At 42.3% G+C, this 16,853-nt stretch overlaps 1 protein-coding gene across 3 annotated transcripts in view; it reads right to left on the reverse strand.

Annotated features, from left to right (window-relative positions):
* Positions 1-16,853, reverse strand: part of LOC308172690 (receptor-type tyrosine-protein phosphatase delta) — a gene marked incomplete at both ends in the record, with an annotated part of 140,934 nt that overhangs the window by 23,549 nt on the left and 100,532 nt on the right. The window contains 6 exons of one of the 3 annotated variants that reach the window (XM_080547623.1): positions 881-1,056; positions 4,423-4,546; positions 10,201-10,298; positions 10,875-10,916; positions 13,218-13,330; positions 15,118-15,132. In XM_080547623.1, coding sequence (XP_080403749.1) covers positions 881-1,056; positions 4,423-4,546; positions 10,201-10,298; positions 10,875-10,916; positions 13,218-13,330; positions 15,118-15,132 — 568 coding nt within the window. The remainder of the gene's footprint in view (positions 1-880; positions 1,057-4,422; positions 4,547-10,200; positions 10,299-10,874; positions 10,917-13,217; positions 13,331-15,117; positions 15,133-16,853) is intronic. The other 2 variants (XM_080547622.1, XM_080547624.1) reach the window with 2 other exon arrangements.

The raw sequence follows: 16,853 nt of genomic DNA on the forward strand, positions 1-16,853 counted from the left end.
AGTACAGACTGCCACACTGTGAAAATCCTGACGTTTGAAAAGTCAGAGAGACTGCTGCTTTATTTTGTATTTTGTTTGCACTTATTCCGTTTGCACTTATTCAGTTTATTATTCCAATAAATTGGATTCAGTTCAAGAAAAGGAGCTGGCTAAACCGTTGTGTTGTTGTACATATTTTTGCGGGTGGAAAGGGGGAAAGTAATATGTAATATAAAAGTAAAGTAATAATATTACTCTTGATTCCAAGTAATAAGTAATATAAGGATATTACTTTCCTAAGGAGTAATATGTAATAACTAATATATTACTCTACTAAGTAATATTGCCCAACACTGGTCATGAGTATACATGGTTTGTATTTCTTTTCTATGAAGCATGAAAAGAAAACATCACAAAAGAAGCATTGTATAACTGTCTAGTCGTGACGTTAGAATTCTAAGGTTCTATCTCCACGTTTGGTCAAAATTGAGTTTTTTACATAATCTGATCCATTAGGTGTTTATTAATGCCTGTGGTGTTATTTTTAAAATGTTGACATTTTTGAGTTAGTAATTAATAAAATACAAAGGTTCCATCTCACGAAACATAATGGAATGTAAAAACTTTGACGCTCAATATCTCTGAACTGCCCTAAACGGAGATAGAACCATATAATCCTAAACTCACGTAGTGTTCTCTATCTGGTGACTGGGAATGTGTTTCTTGACTCTTTCTGTACAGGCCACAGACACCAACACAAACACACCAACACTTCAATCGTAAATGCGTAGAAATCTTCAATCAGTTCAAGTTATTGAGTGATTTGTTACATTGTACATTGTTTGTCACATTTTCGCTGATTGAAGATTGTTCGAACAGATGATGTGGACATGGCGCTTACCCTCGATCTCTCCTCCAGCTTCGTCATCATGACGATGTTGGCGCTCCGCTGTTCCCAGATCATCCTCCAGAAGTCGCCGAACGTCTCTGGCAGTGACCCCTGGGTAGCGATGTAAGCGTTCTGCTTCCTGTAGCCGTCGATGTAGTTGGAGTTGATGTAATCGCTTCCCGGGATACCTGGAAAAAGAAGGATGCGTGAATGGACCTATCGCTAAGCCACGCCCCAAAATAGAAATTGTCCAATCATATCACAGCAAAGGTCACGACAGGCAGAAAACTCAGACAAACAACTCGCTAATATCTGATGGTGAAAAGCTTCTAGACTAAATATTCTTGTCTTCTTTAAAAAACATATCTATTACTTGCTGTGGTAAATCAGAAATCTGAAATTTGCCAACTCCCGCCATTCATTGAATGTCATTCAGTCACGGTCGGTCAGTCAGTCACTGTCCGTGAAGCGTTGTCAACCTTGGTTTCAACCAACCTACACACGCACGCGTTTTGGGGGTGATTAACCCTGGCTGTATGCACGGCACACAGAGAAAACCCAATGAGCGGCACAAAAACAGTGGCTTTGGTTTCCGATGGGAGATCAATAGGGTGTTCCATCCTCTTCAGGTACAGAGAGAGGCAGTCAGACTCTGCTAGTGCTACTGAGTGTTAGATCCCACTTGACTCACTACCATGTTCCCTTGATTTGGTTTGACACAAATGAGACTGAACCCCGACTTGAGTTATTTCAATGTGAAAGGGAGTTACTCCAGAATAAGCCAACTTGTCTGGGCACTACCCCGTCTATCATGATTTGATGCAATATGCAATACAAAATGGCTGACTACTACTGCAATTCACATTACAGAATGGAAGGTGCCATTGTAGTCTTATATAAAAACCTAAGAACTTATATTCAAAAATTCAAAAATGTCCACTACCGACACCCAAATTCACCCAAAATATAAGCTAACCTTTTTCTCCTCCTCTCACCCTCACATCAGGAAAAACAAACAACAGAAACTGGCAAAAAACTGTTTTTCCCCTCTCCTCTCCTCTCCTCTCCTCTCCTCTTTTTGCTGGTGTGAAATGAAAGGCGCCGTGGTCTTTTTCCAATTCGGGAAAGAAAAGATGGAGCTGACAGCTAGGCAATGCTTCAGGACTGGCAGTTTGGGGGCTCCGCGCACACATGGTCTACCAAGATAAGTCTCATCTGCATGGATGCCACGTTTCCCTGCCTCTCGCACTCCCACCCCCCCCCCCCTCCCCCCATGTTTTATTCTCCCAGGTAACTTATTCAGCTACCCCCAAAAAAAGAGAAAAAGAAAAAATGGGATATGAGTTCATTTAAAACCTTACACATTTAAATCTCTTTTTTTTGCGACTTTTTTCTCCCTCCTTTTCTACTACGGTAAACCCTTCCGTGCAGCCGGCTCGTTGATGTGTCCATCATGGACAAGGGATGAAGAACATTAAGTCGGCAGAATTAAAATGAAAGAAATGAGCTAAAAGAGAGACAATATTTTTTGGTTTAATGAAAACAACAGCTAAATGGTGTTACTGCAGACTGGCTGTCATTCAGGATTTGCTACCATCTGTGTGTAGTGTTGTCAACACACTTTATTAAGAAATAAACATAAATAACAACATTGTATCAAACTTAATCTTCCTGGAAAGGACACAAATAATAAAAATAATAAAAAATGAAAACATTTCTTCATATCAGTCTGTGTGGTACACGTTTGAATTATTATCACTTGTATGTCGCATAATCCAAACTGACGCGTTACAGTCCTGCACCTCCAGCAAGCTCCGGCAAGAGGCCACGAGTACGGTTTATCCTCCACTACATCATCTCACCGCATTAACACTAGAACAGCCGTGCCTTTTTACCTACCATAAGAGCTGCCTCGCGGGTCAAATTTACAATGTTACACTGCTATTTACACACAACGACCACTAGTTGGCCGCTTGTAAATTAGCCCGCCTCCTACACAGAAAAACTGCAAAATAGCTTTATACTAGCTTATCCTGATTTTGAAAATGTACGGACAGTGGGTGGTAGAACACACATATGTAGGAAAAGTCATGAAAGGAAGGTCCTGAAATTTGATGGAGTGCAAAGATATAAAACATTTTCCCTACTAAGCACTGAAAGAAAGACATGCATACTGGAAATGAACCCTATTTTGTTCTGTTTTGACTTGCCACTTTTATCGTAGCTGCAGTGACCTTTTTTGATGAACAGCTGCAAAAATTATAGGTTCGTCCACTTCGCAAGACACAGCTAAGCCATAAATAGAACCCTGACAGTTTCACAACTAAACAGAACAATGGAAGTGACTGAGTGTGCAGTTGTGTTCTTGCATAGCCTGCGAAGCATTACTCTCTCTTGAAACGTCAAACTGAACCGATGCGTTTGACAGATGGGAACGTGCAGGTTGGCCCGTTTGAACTGAAAGCTCACAGTATGAAGAGTAACACTCGATAAGATAAACGTAATCCGCTGGCATTCATTTGCGACCTGTTACTCTCAACTACCGCAAACGTGTAGTCAATTAACGATAGCCACATCGCGAGTGAAAGTGTACAATGAGTTTCCATGAACAACAGACATCAGCATAAGTGTTTATGAGATGATCGTAAATGATTGGTTATTACATTACGTTATGATAGCATTATGTTATATTACATTACGGCCATTGGTTATATTACATTACGACATGATAGCGTTATGAAGACCGTAGAACATAGGAGGGTTCAACACAAGTATCCCCTCATTTCTCCCAGCGTGGTCAGTGCTAATAGCTCTCTCGCACACATCAAGGGATTTCCAAAAGCAGCAGGAAATAAAAACTAGCGTCAATCTGCACACAAGCACGCTAGCTGTGCGAGCTACTTATGCAGACATTGGGTCCCTTTAGCCTAAATAACTCAATCAAAGTAAACAAAGAGGTCCTGGTTGCCAAAAGGCTTTGTGGAAGATATGGAGGGGGGGAAGTCCCCCAAGCCTGCATGGCTGAGTACGGCTGCTGACTTCCTACCACACAAAACGCTCCAGTGTGGGAGTACAGATGTGTTTATATGCCTGGCTAATGGGGTCCATCAACACTCAGCTGTGTGTTCTTTCTGGGAGACCGCAAAGGGACTTGGCATCTTTATCTATCTGTTTTGGTCAAATTAGCATTAATTTACTGGCCTGTGTGAGAGCGATACATCTGTTTTTTTCTCTCTATGGGAACTGTTTCATGGAAAAGGGTTAATTTAAATTGTATTTTGAAGAAAAAAAGCATGCCTCAATACAATTCTTAGTTAATAAGGCTTTATAGTGAAGATGTGAGATGTATTTGTAAACCGCTGTTAGCGGTGCAAACACTGAAATGAGACACAACAATAGGCACAATAAAGTACAGTAGAGCTTGACAATGATGCATCTCAATAAAGAAAACGGATAACTTTGTTTTGCTTGTGTGGTAGTATTCCTGGGGAATAGAAGACACTGGTATGTAAAATCAGGTAACATAGTCAATGCAAGCCAATGGTACTGCTTACCATCAATAGCAGATAGCAGGACTCTGGAATGGTCGTATGCGATGACGTTAGCATATCTGTTCTTTGGTTTGTTGACTTCCAGGTTGGAATGCTCCCATGTAAACTGCTGCCCAGGATCAATGGACTGCAAAGACAGAGAGAGAGGAAGAGAACGATTGTTTTTTATAGAATATTTTGTTCATTTACCAACATTTAATACTAGAACAGCCGTGCCTTTTTTTTACCTACTATAAGAGCCGCCTCGGGGGGCAAATGACCATAGTCTTTACAATGGGAAGCTGCTATTTACACACAACGACCACTAGTTGGCCGCCTTGGGGCTGTTCTAGTGTTAACCATACCATATTATTATCTCATAAACAGTATAGGTTTAACACTAGAAGCCCTGGTTCTTTCAAGTAAAACAGAACACAAATATGAAGCAATAATGACATGTAATGACATATGCATCTCTGCATGAAGGTCTATACACCAGTCATTTGCAAACCCAGAAATCGCTTTCAGTGGCTTCGCATCTTTACCGCATGCGTCAATAAAGTCCACAGATACATTCGTCGGGCTCTTATGAACCACCTTGCAGACCACATCAACACAAATATTGACGTTGTCTCTGGGTTATAACAAGCAAATTAGTTACGCACAAAAGTCTGTAATCTGTGAGTGAATGTGTCCATCTCCCTGTGGTGTATCTTGTGCTCTTATCATCAATCAGGCACACACACACACATACACATACACACACACACACACACACACACACAGACACAGACACAGACACAGACACAGACACAGACACAGACACAGACACAGACACAGACACAGACACAGACACAGACACACACACACACACACACAGACACAGACACAGACACAGACACAGGCACACACACACACACACACACACACACACACACACACACACACACACACACACACGTGTAGGCTACTGTAAGAAAAGTAAATTAAGTAAAACAAAAACAAACGGCCTGCTTTTTGACATACGGGTGTGATGAAGGGTACATATTCGCAGGTGCACGTGGAGCATAACTGTTATTGTATGTCTGTCTATGTTGATGTTGTTGTGGTTGTTATGGTTCAAATGGGTAATCCATTCATAACTGTAAGGCCTGTTTCATGTCATGATAAGGGCAGCTGCTATGGTGCGGAGAGCAGCTATGGTGCGGAGCTTGGAGGTGGAGATGTTGGCAATCAAAACAAGGTGTGGTAGTCATGAAAATGATTCCAGATGGGGGTTTTTTATGTGTGATTTTAGTAACGCTATTATGTTAAAAACAGACATTTAGGAAAATTCAGGGAAGGAGGGGGATATTGGTTTCACAACGGCAGAGTTCTTTTATTATAGCGTCACTATTGTGCCTGTGGACTTGCCGTTGGGATGAGTAGTATTAATCATTGTAATTATTTGATCAATGAGACCTATTTGAGCTGGTGTGTATTACCGCCGACTGCCTTTACTGCTATTTTGAACGTTTCCAAATAGTCTACTGCTATTTTGGCATGCAATATGACAGACAACTTGTGTTAGTGACAAGTGCTGTTAAATCTAGCTTCCCAAGGCTACTGACGCATTTGTTTACCATCAGTTGTTGGTCTCATATAATACGCATCCATGTATCCAGCTACACATGCATGTACACTGGTCATACTGCTTCTGAAATGGAGAATATGAGGTATGAGTTGTTGTCGTTGTTGTCAAATTGTGCTTGACCTACATAACTAACTGAGGGCATTGATCTGAAAAACACCAAATACATAATAAGTATGACACCATTGTTTGTATGTTGTTATGGATCTGCAGGTTCTTTCAAATTCAGCATGCGCAAGGAAGTTTATTTCAATGGCATACATTCATATGTTATGTATTAACCTGTTCAAGCAGAATGCCTCCACTGACTCCAGTTAATGGCAACATGTTTAATACAGAACCACATCAAGGTCAGTGCCACTGATTTGTTTTTAGTCATGTAAGCTGAAGGTTGGCTGACGTGGTTCTATATATGGAATGTGAAGTTGCTCTTGAGGGATAATGGTTAAGAGTAGATGGTTTTACATGAAACAAACTGAAGTGTCGACGCTATGTGAGAGAGCGAGAGCACAATATTGTAACGTGTCTATAAATATGTGCGATTGGGTACACAATACTGGCGAAAACCCACAAGTGTGAGGTATTTTGACGAATGATGAGGGGGGAAAAAAGACTTCATTACATCCTCTTAAAAAGTAGAATAGTTTGAATACGATGATTAGTCTCTGACTGAAACTGCTTTTTCTGATGTTCCACTCACTTACTTGTATAACAAATGCATTCCGACTCCTCAGTTTCTTTTGAAAATGGAATGTCGATAGGCATCTGCCCACGAGCAAACTCTTTGGGATGACAAATTTTAAATTACCGTTTGCAGAGAACCATACAATGGCTTAAAAATTGGTCTTATAAGCTACAGTGGGAATAACGACTCCATGCCGCGAATGAAGGAAAGAAATGACAATGTGTTGACTGTCAAATTGACTTTTTTTTTTTATCAAAGGGTCATTTTCTTTTGTTGGCTAGCGCTACAGTTCTACAGACGGGAAATGTCAGCCTTACAGACAAGCACACAAGTTGCATTATTGCTCAATACAATGACAACAATAACAAGAGACTTTAATAATAAGAGATTTTAAGATTAGTTCACAAAAGAGCAGTTTGCGTTCCACCATCTTACTTCTGTCGGTCAAGGTTTACGACACACAGAGGTGCCATACGACTGAGAACAACCTACAGAATCGGCAATCTAACCCCTCGTATAGCGGTGTAAAACATGGATTGAAAATGGTCCCTCACCACAAATAAATGACCTATACAATGTAATACTGCTAGTTTATAAGGGGGAAACTATAAGCTGGGAAAGATAGCATTCCATTTCATATGTGAGAGGAAGCTGTATTCCTTAACGATTCGGGGGCCTCAAATCTGTCTGTCTTCTGCAAGAGTTGGATTACACTCACTACTGGAAATGAACGCCAAAGAGCAATAGGTTACAGCAGCGGTTCCCAAACTTTTTCAATCAGGCCCCCCTTGGGTAATTGGAAATATTTTCGAGCCCCCCCTAACCCGGTCCCCACCTAGATTTATATAATTAATTGTATAAAGTTGTACAAACATTACATTTTCTCTTCTAATAATAACAAGACACATATATCCAACTATAGTTTTATATTTTATTATGGGTTGAAAAGGAACATAAGTGCTTGGCAAATGATCCTGTGCCACTGAAATATTCAACATATCAACATTAACTAATTTCTACTGCATCACTATTCTTACTCTACACATTCCTATCACAATTACGATCAATGACTTGTGTGTGCTTGCTTTGCCTTGCAAATCTTCTCAAAGCGGGGTTGTTGTTTTGAGACTGCCACTCTCAGTTCATTCTCAATGTTCAACTTCGACCTGTATTTGCTTTTGATAGCAGCAACAGCAGAAAAGCCTATCTCACACAGGTACGATGTTGCAAAAGGCAGCAGTATTCCCACAGTTTCTTTTCTTCTTCTTTTCTGCGCCCCCCTGCAGTACCCCCGCGCCCCACTAGGGGGCGCGCCCCACAGTTTGGGAAACGCTGGGTTACAGTAAGGTAAGAGAGAGGCTAGAGCGTGCAGTGATGTCCTTTGTTGTGACATATGAGACACAGTCTAGTGTTTTGGTCCGCATGTCTGCAAACAATCCAAATGACCTTTATTTCGAAACACGGAAATACATTTCAACGTTGTTGAAAATCACAACACACACCCGATAGTCAAGCCAAACTACTGCAATGCAATGGATTGGGTGAGTAATCCCCGCTGCTACCTAGTTAACTATAACACTACTTCACATTGTTAGCAGGCTCACACAGCACGCTGTGTTAGTTGACTAGCGACGTGTCGTTGATGTATTCACATTTTTAGAAAGTAAAGTCTGAACGTTAAATCGGAATGCCGACATGTGGACAAAAACACACATTTGTGTCGTGCCCATAATGTTGCATAGTCTACAGTTTGATCGGGTGGATGCACCAGAGCATTAATCTTACAGCAAATATAATGACACTTAAACATTGACATATATATAGGATTTCACTTTGGCTGTTGGCAAGAGCATAACCGTATAAACTAAATATGAGTAGAAGGTATAAATCAAAGAGGAAACTTCCTTATCTGGAGAAATCACAGTGGAGCTGGAGCAGAAAACGCAATGTGAGTCAGGACAAAACCGTTCGGCTAAGCCGCAGCATTTTTCATATAAAAAAATATGTTGAAACAGTGGGTCGCAGCATTGCTCGTAATAATACTAAAAAAAAAATCATTTCATTGTGCTCTCAAAATTACTTTCCATTGCTCATGAGAACCCGCCTCGGAATTAAAATTCAATGTACTTAAGCTGCAATAATGGTTAGGGCAGCTTGGCAGCTGGCCATATCGTGACCTCATGGTTTGGAGCAGTGGCACAGCAGAGAAAAGGAGAGAGAGAGAGAGGGAGAGAGAGAGAGAGAGTTCTATCACACAAAATGCCCCCTGAAAAGACCTCACTCTGGCACCATTCTCCTGGCCTTCACCAAACATTCAGCAGACGCAAGACCCAAGTCCATCTATTTAGATTCCCGCCCATTGTGTTCTGCACGGAATTAATTTACCATCGGGGCAGCGAGCTGCGGGTTAGACACAGGGGGATTGATTGCGTTATATAGGTATTTAATTCCCATGCTGTAGAAGTGGACAGTGGGGTGTGTGAGTGTGTGTGTGTGTGTGAGTGTGTGAGAGAGAGGAAAACCTCGCCCCTGCCACTCAAAACCAATAAATGAAAAAATGCTAGGGGTTCCATCATAGCGCATATGATGAAATAACAGAAATGGGATTACGTGGCACCAAAGACCACCCCCCCCCCCCCCCCCGAGCCCCCCCTGGTAAAGAGACTTTATTGGTGACTCCCGGACCAACGTGGCACCCGGGCTGGGGTAATGAGATTACAGTGTGTTGGTGGAGATGGTGACCTTTTCCCGAGCGGCCATATTAAATGGCAAAATGATTGCCGTTCAGAGATACTGAGAGGACGGACCTTTCAATCAAGCTGCTGCCGTGACTGGATAAATGTTTCGTTGTCACTTTGGTTATGGACAGATTCAAGGATGTGTTTGGGTTCTCCATGGAAGGTGACTGCCTGACACGTTATATAATAACGTGGAGTTTTAAAAGCATCAAGATGTAGCACACTTTCTACAACGGATAGATCCGGTCCATTGTCTCTATTGGTCAGTTTGCGTTCCAGCCGTGCCGATATCCATGACATACGCACGGCTAAATGGAATGTTGGAAAATGGATCTTTTCATATTACTCCGCGTTTGTATGTATTACCGTTATCGAAGTTACATTATTACCGTTGCTTAGCGACCGATAAACAACTGTTCAGTGGATGAATACACTTACAATAAAACATAGTTCCTTTAAAATACATTAATTACAAGTGTGTCTTGTCTTTCTTTTGTGAAATATTGATAGATAAATGTGGTAACCGTTGTATAAAAGCGTTATGGAACGAGACGCCGTGGTATATCGTGGATATTGGCACAGCTAGGGAGGGGGTGTAATGGCACTCCGCTTTGCTTAAATACATCCTTGTTCATCTTGAGAATACAGTCAAATACAATAACATACCAATCGGTTGTGACAAATTACGGAAATGGCACCTACTCCATTATCGTAAAACAAACAGTAGGACGTGTAGACTCATGTCTTACCTCATATTCCTGTGAAAACTTCAGGTTGTCATTGGCTTTCAACCGCTCGAGGTGATCTGCCAGGTCCATGATTGGAATCGGTGGGTGGCTCGCCATGCCTGTCAATCAAACATACGGGAGGTCAGTCACCAGGGGTGATGGCATCCGTTAGCTTAAGCAATAAGGTGAATCATTAGAAAGCAGCATGTGTGTAACAAGGGATGGAGAAGTGGATCTTGTTAGGCTAGTTTGGGTCACTCAAAGCAGTGGGCATGCTCATATAGGATATGGAGACGGAAGCCAATGGGAAGTCATCGAGCACACTTCCCCAACTGTGACACGGCCTATTGTGAGAGAAGAATGTTATTAACACCAAACGGCGGCAGAAGTTAGCATGACAAAGGACACAAACAAACAAACAAACAAACAAACGCAACACACAATCAAACAAATAAACAAATCAGTTAAGGCCAGATGAAGTTGTCTTGCTTTGAGTGATGACATCTTTTACTACTACGTGTCATTTCAAACTCCGTCCCCCAGCGATGACATGAATACTGTGTGGATTAGATGGGGGGTGAGATTGAACTACAAGCCTAAATAGAAAAGAAAAAGGAGGAGGAGTGGGGGAAATTAAATAAAAAACAAAAGAAAAGAAAGAAAGTATGGCAAATGTGTAAACAAGATCAACTAACTTGACGAATGGAGGTTACTGGGGTAACCGGGGGCAGCTGAACCTGTGAAGGAAACGGCGGTGTAAATAAAAAAAGTTGCAGACGTCGTAGCAATGCGATGATTGTTATTCTAAAAAAAAACGGAACAAGGCGCAGAAACAGTCGGGTAATGTGACGAGAACTATCGTTAATAAACTGCATGTCTACATGTTATCTAAAATGTCACATAGATCAGTTAGTAATGCACATTATTGACATGCTGGAAGATAAGCCTATGCCACCATGCGTATTTCACTTATTAAAAAAGGGAAAAACCAAAGAACATGAAAAAACACTCGACAAAAACAGAGAAAGGATCGAGAAATCAGATAATATGTGGTAGGGCAAGCGACCACACCGTACTATCATACTGAGATACCATTTCACTCACACTTGCCCAGATGATTTATGCATAAAGTTCCACCTTGCCTACCTAAGTTGAGTTGACTTCTTCTATGGTTAAAATGTGAAGAGTATTGCACACTATGTGCTGACTAAAGCATTTTAAGTGCAGGAAGTGTGAGACAAGATCAAGAGGGTTGGGCGGGGGGGGGGCGTGGAGGGTGAGTGGCTAGCCTGTAGCACGGCTGAATGTAGACTCAGAATAGAGCTCTGCTACGGGGGGGGGAGGTGGTGACAATGATATACACAAAGTGCTGTGGCTGTGTCCCAGATAGTTTCGTAATGGCAGGGCGGGCGGGTGCCATTTTGCCACTCTTGCTGGGAGATGTGTCTCTCGAGCACGCCAGTGGTCTTTCATCTATGCCGATAACACAAGTGGGCATTAGCTAATGGAAAACGCGGGGCTCTTTCTCCCCCCCCACTCTCACAGCTCAGAGTGTTCGTATCGGCCTCCGCCACTCAAGATCCATTTCCAACGGTGGTGACAATGAAACTGCCATTCACTGCTCGGCACCGCACAAACATCAAGTGTCCTCGGGAGGGGGGTGGAGGGTTGGGGGGGGGAGGGGGGGGGGGGGGGGGGTGGTGGTCTAATGTAGCACCTCTGGCGCTCGAGAGGACGCTGTAACGAGGGAGACAAAGATGTTTTGGCCCTTTCCAGAGCAGTTGAGAGGGGACACAGAGCCCGTCTCTGGGGCTGTTTAACAAAGAGTGAGAGGGGGGGTGGGGGGTGGGGCGGGTGTGTGCGAGTCATTAAGATGGTTGGAGATGATTCTGAAAAAAAAGGAGTTTATAGCTCAGATCGTCGTTGAACTCCTATCATCAAAGCAGGAAAGGAGGATACTCCTCTGCCAAGTTGGAATTGTCGTTAATGGATATAATGTCATTGAAGAAGTTTTCATAAATATGCATAGTCACTTTTTTTTTTTTTTAAACGAGCCTGCCAGGGATAATTTATTCCACAGTCGTACTACTACTAACTGACCTGAAAAATATGACTTTGATATTACAACATTATTGGCAGTCTCTGAAGGCCTGTCCTAATCATGCTCGCTGCCAGTGCCAGGAGAGCTCATACACTGGCTGAGCGTGTGTCTCCTCAGCTAGAAGGAGAAACTACGCGTCGCCTCTCTCCGAGAGACAAATGGACTGTGACTCCCGCCACGCTCCACCTTGCCACCCAAAGGTCAAAGAGAGGGACATTAGTGTTCACAGCTTGTCACCCGCTCTTCCCTCCCACTGGACTCCATAGACAGGATGTGATATTATGGCATTGTGTGACATTTGTCATAGTGGCACACAGGCAGCATTCAGCCTCACGCCCGCCTACCTGTGACTTCCACCTGCTGCTGAACTGTCATATCACTCTCTGGGTGGACACATCTCTCCTCTGGGTAACCATGGCTACGCCCCTAACTGACCTGGAGGAGCCAGGAGAGCGAAGGGAGGGAGTAACTGCCATGGAAGTGTGAGGCTTGTGTCTGTAGCCGCCCTCTCACTTCGCTTTCTCTCGGGGGAGAGTCTTGCCACGCTTGACCGTGTGAGGCATTTTCGACGCCACCTGTCCCGACTATCACTGTGGTGTACATTGACACTCCAAATGTGCTAATCACGGGAACTCCTTGAGAAGTGTCGGTTTAGCGTTCATGTGTTGACTTTTAAAGAGACAGTGTGTGTATGTATGTATGTATACGAGCATATTATGGTTGAAGGAAACCCGGCGACTCCCACATGCAATCAACCTTATTGATCAACTTGATTAAGCAGAAGTACATTTTAACAACCTTCATTGACTCGGTTTGAGCACTTTCGTGTCACCGAGTCGTCTCGTATCTGGGGAATCAGCGCAGCATTGTGATTGAGATGGTGGTTTCGCTATGGGTGCTATGGGAGCTACGAGCCTGAGTTAGAGGGCTTTCTTACCAGGTGTTTGGAAATTGAGGCGACGGAGCTCGACAGGGTCAGTGGGGTTGTGGGACGGCATCTCTTTACTGTTGGGTAGACTTCCTTTCCTTCCTTCGGACTCTGCTCTTTTCCTGAGGAAAACAACACAGCGTTTTAAACATTGTTTCCCCCCTCTATTCATCCTTTTCGAATACTTTTACTTGTTTCCATTGTTTGCTCTGTTGAAAATAAGTTGTGGATTATACCTATTATTTTTCTATAGTTTGCACACTTATTTTCACACCTGCGTTTGTCCTGTGACAACCAAACCAGTTGACGGTTTCAAGAGAGTGTGAATGATAGATTCAGTGACATTCATATATTCTTTATACAAAGATTTGTGAGATAAATGATTCAACAGACGAGACGACTGGACAAAAATAACAATTCCACAACGTAATGATAGAATAGAAAGGTGGTATATTATATGATACGTTTATAGATAATATTTAAAAAAACAAGCGTGTATCTAAAATCCACCATAAAACGGAAGGCGTAATCTCTCCCTGTAAAATCTCTCTACAAAGCTGTCCAAAGAATCAGTGTGGAAATGTCTGATATATCTAACAAGAAATGTAAAGAACACGCAGGTGAATATCTCTGCTACCAGTATCATACAGCACAGCAAAAAGCATCTGACTCTGTTCTGTTTTGATCTCCAATGTCTCCTCATCAGGCGGAATGAAAAGCTATGAGGCTTGTTTAATAGTCTTAGGGGTCAATGGTATAATGGTCAGGGACGGTACACATGACATGGGTCAAGTGGAATCAGTGACGCTCTTTGAGGTCCTCATTGCATGCATTAAAAAAAAAAAGTATACATTTTAAATTAAAGGTTTGAACATACAGGATGAATCATGCAGATGAACGATCATAGACAGTGTGTGGCAGAGATTACAGACAAAAAAACAACACTGACGATGATGGCGGTGGATTTGTCTAAACAACAATAAGATTACTCATCACATCATGAGGGCATTGTTAAGTGTCTCTGAGCGAAGCCTGTGATTTAATAATCATCTATTGAAGCAAAGGCTTAACGGGGAGTAACACATCTAAAAAGAAAATTGAAATCGGAATATAAAAATAACATTTTTGGAACAAAAAATGCAATGAAATGCTTGGAGTAGCATATGTAGGGAAGCTGGATAAATGCTGTTAAATAGTTACAGTACCGGTATAAAGTGCTTTCCTGGCCAGTGAGTACATTTGGTTGTGATGTCATACTGTTGAAGAAATATATCTATTTGTTGATATATTGGCATTGAATGTTCATGCCATCTAGCCTTTGAACATTGAGGAGTAGGAGAAGGAGCAATGCATGCAGGTCTTTCAGAGCACGTCTAGGCAAGCAAGTACGTACAGACTCCTCGATCCACAATCGGTGAGATTATGATAATGTGTTATATCAAAAGGTTTCAAGGGTTCATTGAAAAGATGGATAATTTTTTGGGGTTGTCGAACTTAACAAATATCTGATAACTAATGTCTGGGGGGTTATGAGACACTCAAACATCGGGTCAATTCATGTGTGATATAGTTTCGGATTCAATGACATCTTTCTATGATAATATCTATATTATGTTGTATCAGGTGACATCTAACATGAACATCTAAGTTCATTTCCAAGTAAAACATAAATCAAACATGTTAGTTGTTGTTTTCAAACGTAAAATGAAAACACATTTACATGGTGTCGGTTGACAAATATGTGAGACAACAAAATGAAACCACTCAAAAAAAAATATGAAATAGTGAACTTTCAGGTTTGTTCAAATAGACGTTTTCAACACTTTCCTTAATCTCAACAACCAGGAGGTGGGCTAGGTCAGCTACAGGGAGGACCAGGGGTTGAGGCAGGGGTTCTACTGTTTCTTACCTGTCCGGTTTACTGCTCCATTCGTAAGCAAGAAAACAAAAGTGTGACAGTACGTTAGAGGACGACCATGTGACCTGCCGACATTAACCACGCAGATACGACACAGTCGAATCTGAAGTATAGAGCCCTGTGTATACCGTAGTCTAATGCTCTATTGTTGGGCATAACAACCGTCTAACCAGAAAAGAGAGACAATACTTCTCAATCACTTCTACATTTTTGGTGTGCGTGCAAGATTAGGGATGCTTCACCACATACACCACACTCAGTTATGCAGCCTTGGGCTCTTGTGTTTCAAATACTATTATTTACTCCCAGGTACATGTAAGATTGATCTTTTTATTATTATTTATTATTTATTTCAAACTGTTTCAGGTCATTGTTTCTCGTTCAAGCATTGAAGCTCTCTCCAACCAATCAAATTGAAGAGTCCCACAAAACTACAATTATCAGGGCGATAACGTTAAGCATGTTGTATAATGTTAAACATACTGTATACAAAACAACATGTAGCATTGGCAAATTTAATAATCTAAAAAATACTAAGGTAATACATGGTAATATGAGATGAAGAGGTATTGTACTCTAGGTATTGTCTATTGTAAGCAATAGTAACCAGAATATATGTTTAAATGTAATCTTCACTTATCCAGGTTAGTCTTATTGAGATTAAATCCATTTTTCAAGAGCGACCTGGCCGTCTAGTGCACAAGGAACCTTGACGTTAATTTCAAATGTACATGCAAATGTTGATGTATGGCCTACATCTGACCGGATATAGGAGTGCAACGTGCTGTGACTGATTTATTCGGTTCATCAGCGATGCCGTGTCGCTATTATCTTGTCCTTACCAAATGCACCACAGTAACATGACTGTTGTCCTTTGTTTCCCGACACAATTCTATTATTATGAAAATGGATCTTGACAAGTGAAATATCTCCTGGTTATGCACCGGGCTCGTCCCCGGCGTGCCGGCCGTGACATTGACTTTGGAATTGTTGTGTAAATCCGTCCGGGCACAAACAGAAACTGGAAAAGGCCCCCTGTTGTTTTTTGGGATCCTGCCCGTTCACCTCTCCTCTCTAGTGCCTACGGCCGCCCCATAGATGGACACAGAGCCCGAGGATCACCAAACTAGTCACGATTTCACAAGATTTCATCCAGCTGAAAACCACTCTTCACAAGCTTAGCAGGAGAGAGAGGCGATGAGGTGAGGGGGGTCCCCGATCTCATTCAGAGAACTCGGGTTAGATTTGTAACCCTTTGTAACCCTCGGTAACCCGTTCTTTCAGTCGACTTGGTTTGACCCCCTCACTATGGGACCCGGCAAAATGTCCGCTGCCTGGTCAGAACTAGAAACCGGTACCAGTCCGGCCTTCAAAGCCATTCTCTTAGAAATGTTTGAATGGCCTCGGTACCACTTTTTCGATGTAGATACACCTCCACAGGGCCCTAACACACCTGCAGCAGCGAGGAAGGAAGAGTTAGAGAATGGAATAGAGAGCAGTGTGGCCTCATCAAGCTCCAGGGCAACCAGAGGTCACCATGGAGGTCTGTAGCTTGGCTGTCCCATTAGGGGAGCAGGGGAGGGAGGACTGGAGCCCGCGGGCCGGTTTCAAGGCTGTGTACACATGCACTGACACACAGCAGATATTGTGAGCGCTCCCCTCCTCCTTCGCTTATGTTTGACTGATGAGCGGTGACAGCAAACAGCTAGCTTCAGCTCCAGACAAAG

Source organism: Nansenia antarctica (genome assembly GCF_963989245.1).
Source record: "Nansenia antarctica genome assembly, chromosome: 17".
Lineage (NCBI taxonomy): Eukaryota > Metazoa > Chordata > Actinopteri > Argentiniformes > Microstomatidae > Nansenia > Nansenia antarctica.